The 17,339-nt window shown below is 40.5% G+C and overlaps 1 protein-coding gene across 1 annotated transcript in view; it reads right to left on the reverse strand.

Moving 5' to 3' along the window:
* Positions 1-17,339, reverse strand: part of ST8SIA4 (ST8 alpha-N-acetyl-neuraminide alpha-2,8-sialyltransferase 4) — an 84,560-nt gene that overhangs the window by 38,298 nt on the left and 28,923 nt on the right. Inside the window, exon 4 of the mRNA XM_074952902.1 lies at positions 1,270-1,563. Within this exon, the coding sequence (XP_074809003.1) occupies positions 1,270-1,563 (294 nt within the window). The remainder of the gene's footprint in view (positions 1-1,269; positions 1,564-17,339) is intronic.

The raw sequence follows: 17,339 nt of genomic DNA on the forward strand, positions 1-17,339 counted from the left end.
TCATTCAGATTTATACACATTAAATAAAGATCACCTATCCATATGTTCCAGGCATACTAGAGACACGACCCAAAAATTCAACAAAATCAGTGCCCAAATGTAATTAAAGTGTAGCGGTACTATTCAAAACAACCCACTAACAGAAACCAGGCAATCCAATACCAAATTTACCTCCCCCTCTAACAATTGTCGTCCTATTCTCAAATGACTGAAGAAAAAAAAAAAGATGAGGTTTGCCATCTGAAGGTAGTCAAAGTTAACCTGTTTGGTTTGGGAGGTGAGCAAACTGTAAAGCAATTTTCCTGGAAAGCACTATGCCACAGCAGCTCCTTCTCAGGTCTACTAGTGAGACTTCAGCTCAAACATCTTAGCTGATCTCAGTTGTGGTGGTCTGGTAGACAGGCAAGCTCTAAGCTGTTTAGGGCTGTGTAATCAAAACAAACACCTTAAACAACACCTGGAAACCTACAAGTCACGAGTGAAGTTCATGGAACATGGGTTGAATATGTTCACAGCAAGGTATTGCACCTAATAAATTAGCTGAAATATTGCACCAACTCCAGTTCATAGTTTTAAAGTGTATCCCTATGTGCATCATGGTAATCTAATCTTAAAATGATAGCCATGAATGACAGTTACAAGGTCCACATCCAAGAAGCATACACAATTTTATCTGGTTGAAAAAAATAGTCTCCTAGATCCACTGGACACATACATAGCTTTTAACAACAACAACTTTTAAGTTTTCAGTTATTCTGACTAGTTGGCTGTTTTTGATGGCCCAAAAGGCTCTCAATTCAGGACAAAACAGGGATCGTTTTGAAAGGAGCTCAGGTTTTTTCAGACAGACTCTTTTGTGGTACACCATTTCTGGAGATGGAATCTAACTGTTTCTCACGAAATACCAATGCTTTTTGTCCTCCACAGCCTGGCCTAATAAAGGACATGAAGCACTTTTATTGCCTTCTGTGTGCCAAAAGATTTCCACCCATGCTTTGATTCCTCCTTATGATAACAGAAGTGTTCATGAAGGTGGAAGAGAAAAATTTCTGAGCTAAAACACCCCATATGTTTACCTTTGAACAGACTCAATGAGTGGACATTTATTACCAAACAAATAGCTTTATCAACAAATGTAATCCATTATGAAAATAATAGATATACCATAAACCTTTTTAGAGGTTTACTAGAGCTTTTTTCTATCTATTGGAAATTTTAGCTATGAGTTCCATTGTGCCAAGGACAGACCAGTCTTTTACAGACACTTACCCTCTGACAGCATGAATAAGTCTCAGTGATGGATAGGCGGTTCGCACTTTCAATTTATTCTTAAGGATTAATGCATTAACCCACTCCACATGCTTCTCTCCGCCTTTCACCATGAAAGCAGGAATCCAAAGGACACTGTCATTCAGCATGGATAGTCTATGCACAAATTTTTCTCTGTCACTCTCATTCCGAAAGCCTCCAAATGCTCTTTGTACAACTGATGGATTCATGGTAATAAAATCAGATTTAGTTCCCACATCTGCAGCAAACTCCACCACAGGGGCTAGATTGCACCTGAAGAGGAAGAAATTAATGGACAAATGAAAATAAATATGAACCATTAACTTAGATAAGGGTATGCATGAAGGAAAAGCCGAAAATGAACATGTAAGGCTGTTTCAAACTAGGTGAGCAAAAAAGTACCAGTGGTAATCTGCATGATATTACTTAGGGCTGTACACAGCCTGGATGTTCCAAGCATGTTCTAAGAAAGGTATTAAGTGTAACCAACTCAGTGAAGAAGATACTGTACAGTACATTTAAAATTCATATAATTAGTATTCAAACAGAATCTGTCAAAACGTAGACAAGTGCGTAACAATAGCCATATGTCTCTTACAACTATTGTTATTTTCACTAGTGTGCATTTGTATAATCTATCTTGATAAAATTCCTTGGGGACAGCTTAAGCTCTTAAAGGTAGTCATGCCAATCAAGTAAGATTCATTTATTTTTGTTATCTATTATGCAGTTTGTACAGCACAGTATTTCATACCAATCACAAACAACTGTCAGAAAAATCAAACTGGTTTGGGTTTGTTTAGTTTTCAGTAAAGCTGGTTGAAAAATTCTGACAATCACGATTTGGATTAAATTTTTACTGTAACATATTGACCATTAAGCTCATCATTAGTAACACATCCACATATTATACACCTGATAATATTTAAAATCTGTTCTACAATAAATTGCATTTAAAACTTTTAATATATAAATTATATCTACAGAAGAATATGAGAATCTATTTAATGCATATACACGCACAGGACAAACAAGTATCAAAATAGGTAGGGTTTTTCTTACTTATTTCTTTGTTTCTGCAGTTGTTGCTTTGCAACAAAATCTTCCTACTCTTCTACTGAGTAATCTTTTTGTTTGTGACAAAAATGGGATGTAAATTTTGCAAAAATTGTCAGAAAATTTCATGTAGTGACCATTTTATGGTGCTCATCAGTATCATAAATGTGCCCCTGGAAAACATTGAATTTATCTTCACAACACTGCCATCCAAGTCTAGTGCTTTAACCACAAGAGCTGCCTTCCTCACAATAATTCTCGAACAATGTAAATTTAAATGAAGACAGTTAAGTGGGAAGTAGACGTTGAAATGGAAAAACATACTGGATCCACTTCATATCTGTGGTGTAACTCAAATGAAGTACCTAGAGTTTGTACAGGTGCCAGCACAATGGCTAATTCTGAACGTGACCCTTGGCATTACTATAATATAAATAATAGTGATTATAATAGAGGCTGATTCATTTCACAAGACACAAGATTTGCAATGCAAATTCTATTGCCTGTACATATAATTGCTAGAATCACATGGATGTGAAGGATATGGTGCTGAAATTTTTTTTTTATGTAAAACTGCACTGACACAAATTTGGCCAGTATGTCTTTAAGACAAACCTCTTCTGATCTGGCAACTACACTACTGTTTGAGTAGCATCATCTCGCTTCAATTCCAAAAGTTTTGTGCAGTTAGAAAATGGTGCCTAAATGTAATTTCCCCATAAACCTGAAAAATAATTATAAAGGCTAGTACCTTGTGAGTTATCACCAGTGCATGAGAAACATACCTAATGCAAAAGGTTATGTTTTATAATGGTGTACTTTCTTGGCCTAATGTATCTGGCAGTACATGTTTTATAACAGGCAGCATCTCAAGATTTTTCAACCCTGGGTCAGAAAAGGTAATAAGCCAGCCCAAATTCACTCCTTGGTAATGGACGTGTCCCTGCATTGTTATTAAACACCTTAATCAAATTTTTCAAACCTTGGTGCCTCATTATATGGATAGAGGAATTTAAATAAGTGGTTTTATTGTTAGACATGCTGTGTATCTTCAATATTGGTGCTTGGTCCTCTGAGAATCTGGTCAGTTATTTTAGGTGCATAATTATGAATTTAAGAGAATCATTTTAGGAACTCGGTTTGAAAAACTTTTGTGATAGTAAAAGTATGACAATGCCTGTGAAACTCTAATTTCATGAGAATATCTCAATGTTGCTATGGTAGTGCAGTGCCTACACTATTATTATTTTGGTAGAATACCAACGTAACACTAGCTGCTACAGCAATATAGAATTGTGTTAGGAGAACGAACAATACTACCTTGAGAGCGGCTGATTGCTTTATAATAGTATTATCAGACTTTGCTCACTTCCTACCTATTTAACAGATTTTTTTTTTCAAAAAACGTGGCTTACAGAACATAAGATAGCAGTACTTAATGTTTTCTCAGTAGCTTAATAGCTTATAGCCCAGCCTAGAAGCAATGCAAAATCTTGCAAAATCTGTGAATTCAAAATAGCAAGTTCTTCACAAAGCAACTTATGGTACAATTGTTTCTGCCATTCTAAGTGACCCATCCAAGATTATGTTCACAACAGTCATCAACTGTATTTCTGACACCACGCTGCCACTACCAATCAACTTATATTTCCAGAGGATTCTTGGAAATCTGATATTAAGATGCCTTTCAGAATCTATTTTTTAAATACTTTGGACACACGCACATACTACAATAATGTGGGGTCACAGAGAGTGAGCAAGAGAGAGAGCACACTACAGAAAGATATCTGTATCCGCCTTACTGAAGGTTTCAGAGTAGCATACTTAAAAATAGGTGCCTTTCTATAAACTTGGATGTGAATAATTTCCACAGAGAGATTCAGCACTTGCATACATTATGCTTTGGTTTCTGAAAAAATTATTAGCATTTTGGAGACTTAGTTCTTACATTATCAGCAAAATGTTCTTCTTTTTTCATGCAACTGGGATTTTTCTTGGAATTCAGCACTGCATTTTCTGAATGATCACTACCTATGCCTATATGTATTTATATCTGGCATTAAGATTCACATATATTCTGCAGTTCATTAGATCTTTTTCTAGATCATACACTAGTTACATTGCACATTTCCACTTTTCCACTCTCAAGAATCCATAATCAGGTCATTTTTTATTCTTTCTGGAAGGCTCAGATTCTAAAGCTTTTAGTTTAAGTCCTAAATGGAAACTACAGCATGTTTTCAGATACACATACATGAACCTTATAAAACCAGCCACTGCCCTTGCACATAGATCTAAGTACATGTAGATAACTTTCTGTATCTGTTTTCAAGCTCTTTTTTGAGTCTCTAATGCACACCTTTGTGATGTATCATGCTTGCAATACTGTACTTAAATAAACAAACTGTTTTCTTAGTTGGCGTCAATTGTTTTCTACGGTCTATTCTGCAGATCTGTTTCAAGACAGCATCCTGATTGAGGAAAGCAGTAAACGTGTTTAATTTTGAGCATGGGCTCAAATCTTACTGAAGTCAATGGACTTAAGCACATACTTAAAGAAAAGCACAGGTTTAATGCATACAGGAACTCCTCACTTAAAGTCGCCCCAGTTAAGGTTGTTTCCTTGTTACATTGCTGATCAATTAGGGAACATGCTCATTTAAAGTTGTGCAATGCTCCTGTCATAAATGTAAAGGGAAGGGTAAACACCTTTAAAATCCCTCCTGGCCAGAGGAAAAACCCTTTCACCTGTAAAGGGTTAAGAAGCTAGGATAACCTCGCTGGCACCTGACCAAAATGACCAATGAGGAGACAAGATACTTTCAAAGGGGGGGGGAACAAAGGTTCTCTCTGTCTGTGTGATGTTTTTGCCAGGAACAGAAAAGGAATGGAGTCTTAGAACTTAGTAAGTAATCTAGCTAGATATGCATTAGATTCTGTTTTGTTTAAATGGCTGATAAAATAAGCTGTGCTGAATGGAATGTATATTCCTGTTTTTGTGTCTTTTTGTAACTTAAGGTGTTGCCTAGAGGGATTCTCTATGTTTTGAATCTGATCACCCTGTAAGGTATTTACCATCCTGATTTTACAGAGGTGAGTCTTTTACTTTTTCTTCAATTAAAATTCTTCTAAGAACCTGATTGCTTTTTCATTGTTCTTAAGATCCAAGGGTTTCGGCCTGTGTTCACCTATGCAAATTGGTGAGGATTTTTATCAAGCCTTCCCCAGGAAAGGGGGTGTAGGGTTTGGGAGGATTTTGGGGCAGGAAAGACGTTTCCAGGCGGGCTCTTTCCCTGTTATATATTTATTAGACACTTGGTGGTGGTGGCAGCAATAAAGTCCAAGGGCAAAAGGTAAAATAGTTTGTACCTTGGGGAAGTTTTAACCTAAGCTGGTAAAAATAAGCTTAGGGGGTTTTCATGCAGGTCCCCACATCTGTATCCTAGAGTTCAGAGTGGGGAAGGAACCTTGACAGCTCCCTTCTAATGTAATTTGGCAGCCGCCTGCTTTGTCCTCTGCTTGCTTGCAGGAAGAGCAGCCCGTTGCAGCTAGCTGGTGGGTGGCTGGAACCAGGGTGGACCAGCAGCCCCCCACCCCCGCTCCCCTAAGTTCCCTGTGCAGCAGCTGCTCAGCAGGCTATCAATTGCCAGGAGTTCAGCTGTCCCTACCCCCACTACCATGTGCTGTTCCTGCCCTCTGCCTTGGAGCTGCTCCCTGAGACTCCTGCTTGCTGTTTGTGGGGGAGGGGAAGAAGAGGGGGGCTAATGTCAGGGTGTCCACCTTCCCCCAGCTCCTGCACCCTGCTTACCCCATCTTCCATAGAGCAGGGGGGACAGGGTTGGAGGGAGCTGCTGCCTTAGGCAACAGCTGAAGTCTGGTCTCAGCTTGCTGATCTAATTAACAAGGCAGTGTACTTCTGACCCCACTCTTCATACTTAAAGGGGAAATGGGCATCTCTATTTCTCAAACACGCACAGGTGGTGTGTGCCTCTGCCTGCCCTCCCTCCTTTCCTGCTGCCTTGTAGAGTGTGAGAGTTAATCCTTGAGGGCTCAGCCAATTGCTAGTTCATCATTTAGCAGTAAGGCATTCCCTGGGAAATATCCCACCCTCTGACTCCCCCACCTCAACCAAGCTTCACAATCATCATCACTGTGTACGAGTATTAAATTGTTTGTTTAAAACTTATACTGTGTGTACATATATAAAATAGTCTTTTGTCTGGTGAAAAAAATTTCCCTGGACCCTAACCCCCTCATTTACATGAAGTCTTATGAGGAAATTGGATTCGTTTAACATCATTTTGCTTAAAGTGGCATTTTTGAGGAACATAACTACAACGTTACGTGAGGAGTTCCTGTACTAGAATACAAATACATGGAAGAATATACTTTATTGCTTTCCTGAATTGGGACCTCAGATGAACGACATGTGAAAAAGGAATGGTATCTGAATTAAAATGTCATATTTTAATCACATATTCAATTTTTAACCATATTTCAAACCACCACAGCTTTTTGCCCAACTAATTCATTTCTATCATGCTGTCAGTTCAATTCACTAAAAAGGTATGCATCTTACTCCACTTATTGTTTATTTAACCATAATGCATTACACCCAACCTCACTGCAGGGTATGCTGTGATACACCAGACTCCTGTATAGGTCTGGGAGCATGTTCTTTGTAACATGAGCTCAGAGACCAGCACTGAAAGTGCTCCAAGCACTAGGATCAATAGGTTTTAGCCCTCAGTGAATCCTTATTAACACTCATGGATTCTGAGGAAGTAACTGAAGATTACTTTACTAGGGCTGCCATAAATAAAGGGAGAGGAATAATCTAGGCACAATCACTTTAAATGGTTACCACAAAAACAAACAAACAAAAAAAAAGTCAACCCAACCATTCCTAACCCAGTCCTTGGGGCAGTCTGAGAGAGGGGTATAAAAAGTAACCATGTCTTGTTGGGACCTCTCCAAACTACAATTCTCCCAACCATATGTAATGCAGTCCCATGTCAAATACTTTCAGGCCATCATCCTATATCTTGCTACTGCTGCTTGTGCGGCTCCCGACAGCCACAGGCAAGATGTTGCTTCCTTGCCCAGCTCTCAGGCCACCTGCTACCCAGCCTTTACCTCAAAGCCCTCAACTGCTGACTCTGGCCTACTGCTCCTGCTCACACACAGGCACAGCCTCTGCTGCCCTCCTGAGCCTGTTCCCCTCTGCTCTCAGAATAGGGTTATCAGATAGCAAGTGTGAAAAATCAGGTCAGGGGGTGGAGCATAAGGTGCCTATATAAGACATAGCCATGATTATCAGGACTGTTCCTATAAAATCAGGACATTTGGTCACACTACCTCAGGGACTCTCTTCCTTTTCTGCCCTGGAGGGATTACAGAACCATAGAAATGTAGGGCTGGATGGGACCTCCAGGGGTCATCTTGTGCACCCCCCCCCACACTGAGGCAAGATTAAGTTTACCTAGACCATCCCTGACAGATGTTTGTATGGAGCTTTCTACTGGCCGGCATTGAACTGCATAACACAATATGTTCCATTTGCTAGATCCTTTCACTCCAGCTCAGCCAGGGAAGAAGGTGGATACCCAGTAATAAGCCAGCTGATTCATGACAATAATTTTCCAGTACTGGACATTAAATGACAAGCTTCAAATTAAACTTTAATTTCTCCTGTTAATAAAAGGCTATTGCATAAGTGTCCCTGCTACCACTCAGCCAGATTGAACAAGGGAGAATAAATACTACAGTGGCGTTTACTGGGCTATTTCCTGCCCACTTACCCCAATATTGTTTTCTTCCTACTGCACTACTGTTTAAAAATCCCACTCTCAAATACAATTCTCTCCCAGATCTCAGCAACTCCCTTTAAGCTTCACAAGCACGTGACCATCTTAACAAAAACAATATCACCACTACTTAAGTCAACTTGCAAGAAAGCAAGCCTAACTCATCAATGCCAAGCAGGACAGACCTGAATATAAGAAATCCTTCAAGTCACATACTGAAGTTGGGAACATGAAAACAGAACAGAAATATCAGTTATATCCTACACAGAAGACAGACTTCAGGAAGCAGGTGACTGCCTCTGCATATGAGCACTGACAAAACGTCATCACATCCTGCGGAAATTTGCAAGGCTACAGCAGTCTTCACAAATTCCTTACTGCTGCTTATTTATAAAGGGACTGCAATGTAAACAGGGATTGCCCTGGTAACAAGAATGTTACAAAAAAAGAGGTTGTTTTATTTAGTTCTTTGTTTCTTATCCATTAAATTTCACATTGGGAAATGATTCTGGTCTTTGAGATTGAAAGAACAAATATTTTTATATGGATTAAACAGCTTAGCAGCTTTAGCTCCTTGTTTTCCCCTTGCACTGACTAGAGAATTCAACTATATTCATTCCTTTTATCTCCCAATTCTTAGAAAGATTCTTCTTTGTCTGATGGTGCAGAAAGTTTAAACTATCATAGTCTTTATCTGGGGGAAAAAGTAAACAGGTGGGGAAGGGTCATAATACATGTGTTCACTAGTATCCACTCCATTGAACACAAGGCAGCACACCTGGATTCCACAGCTCACTACTCTTATCTACTGGATGAATTAAGACAATATCCAAAATCCTAACTCAGATGGTTCACTATCCCATAAAAATGATATTCAGGAAATTATTGACCAGTAAATCTAACCTCAACATCATATAAAAAAAAAACCTATGAGAATAATAAGGATTCAAGAACCTAGTAAGGAGGATAAGTAAGCAGCAAGAAGATAGTTAAGGTAAGTTCAAGTTCAGGTCAAACTAAACATATATATGACAAACATAGTGAACATAATATATGAAGATATTAAAAAACAGTTCCACACAGAGTCTCAATTAGAAAGCAAAAATGCTGTTTCGATAAAAGTACTCATGTAATAATACGCAAAAAGTATAAGGACAGATACAGACCCCCGGCTGGAGGAGATTATTTATTACTGTTACATGTTGCCATTATCTTGAAGCATTCAACAAGGGTCAGTGTTGTATCCACTATTACTTAGTATCTTCATAAGTGACCTAGAGCGGTGGTTCTCAACCAGGGGTACGTGTACCCCTGGGGGTATGCAGAGGTCTTCCGGGGGTATATCAACTCATCTAGCTATTTGCCTAGTTTTACAACAGACTACATAAAAAGCATTAGCAAAGTTGGTACAAACTAAAATTTCATACGGACAATTACTTGTTTATACTGCTCTACATACTATATCAGTGTTTCTCAATCTGGGTGTGGCAACCCTCAGGGGAAGGGGGGTGTCACAGGATGAGTTGGGGGGGGGGTGTCACAAGTGCAGGACTGCCATTAGGTGGTAGCAAGCAGGTGCCCCTTGAAGTTGAGGTATATGTTGAAGCCCAAGCCCCACCACCTGTGGCTCAAGCCAAAGCCCGGGCCCCACCACTCAGGGCTGAAATCAGACTCCTGAAAGGGGTACAGTAGTCTGCAAAGGTTGAGAACCACTGACTTAGAGGAAGGAGTAGAGAGTACAGTGATCAGATTTGCTGATAAAATGATGGATGGACTAGCACAATGAACAAGTAAATTCAGTAACCTGTAAAAAAAAAAAAAATTAGAGTGACAGACAGAAATTAAGATAATAAGATTTAACAGATAAATTATGAGTTGGTTCACTTGGGGAGAAAAAAATATTCTAAAGTATAATGTCTGTTTCCTTGACAGGAAACAATACTCCATTGGGGGTGACATGAAAGGATAAATTGAACATGACCACGCAATGTGATGCTGTCACCACAAAAGTACCGAAATACACTGCATGTCATTTGGGAATCCATATAATGAACCACATCCTGAGATGTACAGAGTACAGGTTACGTGCATGCACACAAAGTGATTAAACCCTCAATCCTCCTGCAGTACTGCCCAGGAACAGCCCCCATGTCAGAGCAGCCTGAGGACTACTCTTAGTTTCCTTAAGCTCTAGTGGCCAAAGGAATTAAAAATGTTGCCAAAGATTAGCATTGCACATACTTCTTTTCCTTTGGCCATGCCCCCGTCACCTACATCATGAGAGGATCTACATTCTTATACAGAAATGTTCCATGCCAGGCTCATTATGCTCGTTTTATGGCCCAATTAAGCCCGTCGCACACTGAATAACCTTATAAAGAAGGTATTGCAATCACATTCATGGAAGCCACAGCCAAATACAGATTTTATTATTCCACAGTGATGCAATGGAATGGGCTAGACGACCCAATGTACATATCCAACTCCAGTATTTATGGGCCAAATCCTGCATTCCTTGCTCAGACAAATTCCAATGTAAAGCAACAGGTAAAATCTGAGTAAGGACCTCAGGATTTGACCCTATACATTTTAAGTGTGTTGATCCACTGCCTAATCTGTGTTATTTGTAGAATACAGGCTTGTTGGTTGAAATAGAAGTGTTTGGCAACAGTTACTGGCATCAAGCAGAACCTGCACAGAGCACTGCTGTGAAAGTGTTTCCTCTTTTAGCAAACGATTCCTTGTGGATCAAAGGATAATATGCCCACCATATGGTATTAACTAGAGGTGTACTCTGGAAGCCAAAATATTAAGATTAACCTGATGTTGGAAAATTGATATGTATTCATGTCATCTAAACTCTACAGATGGGCCTAAACTGGTACCAAGAACCCCGAAAGCCTTCCCCGTCAGCCTGAAAACTTTGGTAATACAGATACAAGTCCTGATCTCTGAAATGGACCAAAACTGGAACGCTGAATTCAGATGCCCCTGAACTTTTAGAATGTATCTAAATCTGGAACCGAACTTCAAGGCTCAAGTACACTGCAACAAAACAAAAAAACAAAGCAAGGATATCACAGAACGTACCAGAGAGAGTAATGCCTGCTCATCTGTCTATTTACAGAAAGCACATCACTATGCTGTCTGCATACTTAACAGAAAACAGCTTCACTGCCTTCCATTTGGACTACATGTAGCATGAAGCAACAAAAAATAAAGGAGAGAACATAAGAATGGCCATACTGGATCAGACCAATGGTTCATCTCGCCCAGTATTTCCCAAACTTGGGAAGCCACTTGTTCAGGGAAAGCCCCTGGCGGGCCAGGACGGTTTGTTTACCTGCCGTTTCTGCAGGTTCGGCCGATCGCGGCTCCCACTGGCCACGGTTCGCTGCTGCAGGCCAATGGGGGATGTGGGCAGAGGGACATACCAGCTGCCACTTCCCTCAGCCCCCATTGGCCTGCAGCCAATGTCTGATCATTCTGTTCTTTTCTACATTTTCAGCCACCCAATTTACCTGCCACTGAAGTTAGGCTTACTGGCCAGCAATTGCCAGGATGGCCTTTGGAGCTTTTTTTAAAAAACTGGTGCCACATTGGCTATCCTCCAGTCATCTGCTACAGATGCTGATTTAAACCACACTTAGTAGTTCTGCAATTTCATATCTGAGTTCCTGCAGAACACGTGGGTGAATACCATCTGGTCCTGGTGATTTATTAATATTTAATTTATCAATTTGTTCCAAAACCTCCTCCACTGACACCTCAATCTAGGACAGTTCCTCAGATTTGACACCTAAAAAGAATGGGTCAGGTGTGGGAACATCCCTCACATCCTCTGCAGTGAAGACTGATGCAAAGAATTAATTTAGCTTCTCCGGAATGGCCTTATCTTCCTTGACAGCTCCTTTAGCACCTCAATCACCCAGTGGCCCCACTGATTGTTTGGGAGGCTTCCTGTTTCTGATATCACTTTTTAAAAATGGCAGGATTTTTTTGGTTAGTTGCTCTTCAAAATTTGTTTTTGGCTGCTTAATGATACTTTTACACTTGACTTGCCAGAGTTCATGCGCCTTTCTCTTTTCCTCAATAGGATTTAATTTCTGGTTTTTACAGAATGCCTTTTTGCCTCTAACTCAGTGTTCCCCAAACTGCACAGAGGAACGTTTGGGGGGTGGAAGATTCAGAGGAACATTTGGGGGGCTGGAATGGAGTGCCACCCAGCCCCACTGTGCCCCCATGTAGCAGCTCTACTCCACCCCCTGCTCCGTCCCCAGCCGCAGCTCCACCACCCACCCAGCTCTGCCTGCAGCCTAAGCTCCTCTGCTGAGCCAACTGTGCGGTAATGGAAGGGGGTGCACACCGATTCTATTACTGGGGAAAGGAGCACCACTGCTCTAAGTGCTACTTTTACCTTGTTGTCTAGCCGTGATGGCACTTTCTGGTCCTCCGTTTTTTGTTAGTTTTTTTAATTTGGACTATACCATGAATTTGAGCCTCTATTTTGGTGTTTTTTTGTGACTGTACCTTTTTATTTCCATTTAACTAGCTTCCTCATTTTTGCATAGTTCCCCTTTCTGATGTTAAATGCTACTGTGGTGGGTTTCTTTGATGTTTTCCCCCTCTCAAGGATGTTTAAATTTATTATATTACGGTTGCTCTTACTGAGTGATTCATCTATATTCACCTCTCGGACCAGAGCCTGTGAATCTCTCCTTGTGGGTTCCAGGACTAGCTGGTCCAAGAAGCAGTCATTATGGTGTCTAGAAACTTTATCTCCACATCCCATCCTGAGGGGACATGTACACGGTCAATATAGAGATAATAATAATGGGGGATTATAACGGAGGTTTTTTTTCCCTATTTTATAGCCGCTCTAATCTCCCTGAGCATTTCCCAATCGCCATCACCATCCTGGTCAGGTGGTCGGTAGTATAGTCCTACTGCTATATTCTTATTATTCAAGCATAAAATGTCTATCTATATAGATTCTATGGTACAATTTGATTCATTTAAGGTTTTTACTATATTTGACTCTGCTATCTTTCACATATAGTGCCACTCCCCCACCAGCATGACCTACTCTCTCATTACTATGTATTTTGTACCCTGGTATTACTATGTCCGATTGATTATCATTCCACCAAGTTTCTGTAATGCCAGTTTCATCATCATCATCTTACTTCTAGCTTTTGTAAATAAGCACTTATAAAACGTGTCACTTTTAGCTCTCTGCCATTATGTGATGTAACTGAATGGGACTCTTTCATTTGACTGTTTGTCTTCAGTTCCTACCTGGACTTTATCAACATCTATCCTCACCTCTTTTCGAGGATACAGAGACTCCCCTTTAACAGATCCTCCCCTAAGGGCCATCTCTATCCAAATGGTGTGCTCTCCACACCCGTTGGCTTTCCCCCAGCCCTTAGTTTAAAAAGAAATTTGTATTTCTCCCTAAAAGAACAGAAGAGGTCTGGCAATAGGAGTGATTTGAAAAGCCTATGGTTTGGAGCCCTCAGGCGTGTAGGATGGTCCAGGAGCCAGCGTGGTTTGTGCCATACACTCGTGCACAGGCTGCTCCAATTTAAGCTCCCAACAGCTACCTCTAGGCTACTCCACAGTCTGGACAGCCCAGAATCCCTGAAAGTGATGGTCTCACTTCCTACACAGCCCCTCCTAAGACTTTCTCCATCTGCTGGGTATGCACAGTAGCCACTATATAACTTCCTATCGTAGTCATATGATGTGCCTGCGTTGGGGGAGTTTTCCCAAGGCCCTTTGTGGCAGCACAATGCCAGCTCCTATCTGCCACTGATGTACAGAGGCCAGGTGTACCCCTTAAGGTCTATCATGTTGATGTTATCATTTGTTAATTATTCCCTACTGTAAGACTTGTTGCAAGAATTCAGAGTTCAAGACAAGACAGATTTCATTAAAAAAAAGCGTTGCCTTCTTTAAAGTCAGCTGCCAACAAGTTTCTGCATTTCTAGTGCCCTTATTTTTAAGTTGTTTACAAAACAGGAATTTAAACTTATGACCACTAAGTTCCTTGTTCCTGAAGTTACAGTGACTGTGATATGGGTTCTTCTCATTTGAGACCACACAGTGAAGTGACAAGGAAGGTTTAAATGGTATTAAATACTTAGAAAAAGTGACGACACATTATTTACTTATTTGGCAGCAGACCTTGCTGCACTGCTACCCATGAGTTACTGAGTAGTTACTGTTGTTTCCAGTAGAGTTCTTCTGACATGGTTACAAAGAAATAAATTCATATCACTGAAATGTTGCTGCATAGTATATGCAAAAAACTAAGTAAGTGAAATATCAAGAATGAGATCTCAATCACGGAAAGCCAGAAAAATCTAAGTTGTAGTTTCCACCCTAACTCCATCTTCTTGCGTATATGTAGCTTTACTTACTCTATATAAGAGAATTAGTCTAGAGGGCAGATCTCACAACACTAACTTTTTAATACTGTTTTAATATAGGTAATTTTAGAGCCATTATGTCACTCAGTGGAGGAAGAGAGGTTAAATATTATGATTATTTACACTTCTGGGAGGGTTAAGTGGAACTTCCTTTTCCAGTCATGCAGAAAAAGGATCTTTGTGGTTGTGAATAGTAAGTAGCAGCACTTTGGATATTCAAAAGGAAGAGTTTTTATGCTGGTGGAGCTGCACTCACTGAAGAGTTGTTGTTGGTTTTTAAACCACAAAACCCACCAAAAGAAGAAGGGGGCTAGAGGGAAGCAGACTTATTACAGAACTGGTAACGTTTGGTTCAGATTACAGTTTGATAGTATATTTTTTTGATTAGGAGAGTTTTATAGAATAATGGAATTATGGCAATTTTTAAAAGGTAAATTTAGAGTTTTGTAACTTCTGAAGGAAAAAATATTAATGGATGTTCTACATTAGAACATGTCTTTGCTAGTGACTAACTTAAGTGCCTTAACCACTAATGGAAATTTTACCTACTCTTAGGTGTCTCTCCCAGGAAAACCATTAAAAAAAGTCTGACTGGATCTTGTATGTTCTAGAACTAGCTGTTCCACAAAGCAGTCATTGCTGATGTCAAGAAACTTTATCTAAATCCTATCTGTTGTATGCAGTATTATAGTCATCTTGGTCCCAGGACATTAGGGAGACAAGGTGGGGGTGAGGTAATACTTTTATTGGACCAGCTTCTGATGGTAAGAGAGACAAGCCTCTCTCTCTCACCAACAGAAGTCGATCCAGTAAAAGATATTACCTCATGCACCTTGTCTCTCTAAATATCCTTTTGTGACATTTGACTAGCCTTCATGTGTGCAGCTGAAATCACCCCTCGTTATTGTTTTATTGATTTAGACTCTGATCTTCCATCAAATTGCACATTCAGGCCAAGATTTATGAAACTGCGTGTCTTAAATTAGGCTTCTAAACCCTGAGATCCCTTAACAACTGCCCTGAGTTTCAAAACTGCTGAGCACCTGAAGTCAATGGCCATGGTAGGTGCTCACTGAACTGATGATTCCCACGGGTAATGAAAAAAGTTTCTAAAGCTGGTTCTACATTACCTACTCTGGGACCTATGGCACAGTGGGTATGCCAAGATATGGAAAAGGCCTAGCTAGAGAAATCCTGGACTGGAACAGAAACTCAAATTGAAACATTCTGGCTGCAACAAAGTAAGAATAATTTCAGAGCTGCTCTAACTCATACAAGGTGCTTCCAGCCGTCCCGAAGACGGGAAACAGAGTAGTGGTAGTAAGTCACTTCTGCCCTCCCCACTTCTCAGAGGCACCAAATAAAGAACAGCAACAGCTGAAGATAGGAGTTATTTTTATGCAACTGTTTTGTCTGACATGTAATTAGGAACACAATAGAAAAAAGATTAATCAGCTGGCAAATTAGTAATTGTCATGTATGGAAGAGAAGCAAGAGAAGCATCAGAATCTAGGATGGAGAAAGTGTCAGCAGAACCTGAAAAGTTGTCTTTGAAGTGCCATCTATATTTATGATACTCTATATTTTAAATAAAATAATAAATAAAAGATACGACATAAGGTGAGATAGTGTTATCCAAAGACCAAAAAAGGGTAAAGTGTCACCCTAAATCTTGTGCTACTAACAAGTCTACAGCCAAATTTTTGCTACGACACAGGGGGGGAGAAAAATAGAAGTAAGAGAAAGCTGGGGCCTATGCATAGGTAAACACTCAGTGAAGTGAGCGATATTACTCTAGGCGCTACTCTTCTCACTCACTGCTAAATACTGTAATTAAAGCTATTTTACCACACAACAGAACAATTTTCAGAAAGAGGACAGACAATGGGCTCAAGTATTTGTAGAACATAAAGAGGAAGAGAATTTTAAAGGTTCTATTGAGATTGTCTATCACACGTGCAGTTCTGCTCTGAAGAGTGAGTCTGTAAAATTGGCAACTTCTCTCACCAGATGTGCTGCTGCCTGTGTGCTCTCATTGTAACTGCTTACTTTACTTTCGCAATGAAAAGAAAGTTTCTACTGTTTCCTTACTTCTTATTCCTACAAAGCCAGGAGAGTTAAGAGTAATAGAGCTGGATTCTATTCCTTTTGGTGAATAATCAACAAAAGTTGTTTATCAAGGTTCCAATTACCTAAACCTGTGCAAACCTCACTAAAGGTAAGGGGAATACACAAGTTTCACTAAGGGCATGTCTACACTGTAAACTTTAGTCAACCTATGTCAAGTCAATTTACAGCCACCGCAGTAATTATTGTGGTAATTCATGACCACACTGCCCTTCTTTTGGCGGCGGTGTGTCCCCTCACCAGAAGTGCTTCCACCAACTTCAGAGGGGCAGTGTTGGGGGCTGAGAGCCAGGACTCTTAGCTCCGCACACAGCTCCCCGCCAGTAGCCCAGTTCCCTGCCTGGAACAGGGTAGCCGCACCAGGCTTCTTGGCTCCCCGCTCACTACTGGGAATGGGGCAGCTGACCAGTCTCTGGGCAAAGAGCTCCCTGCCAGGTGCAGCTGTGCTCTCAGCAGGGAGCCAAGAGCCTGGAAGGGAAGCCAGGTTCCCCACCGGGAGATCCGCACCCAGAGTCTGGTCAGCTGCCATGCTCCCAGTGAGGAGCAGGGTGATCAGATGTCACGATTTTATAGGGACAGTCACGATATTCAGAGCCCTCTCTTATACAGGCGCCTATTAATCACC

This window comes from Natator depressus, chromosome 5, assembly GCF_965152275.1.
Source record: "Natator depressus isolate rNatDep1 chromosome 5, rNatDep2.hap1, whole genome shotgun sequence".
Lineage (NCBI taxonomy): Eukaryota > Metazoa > Chordata > Testudines > Cheloniidae > Natator > Natator depressus.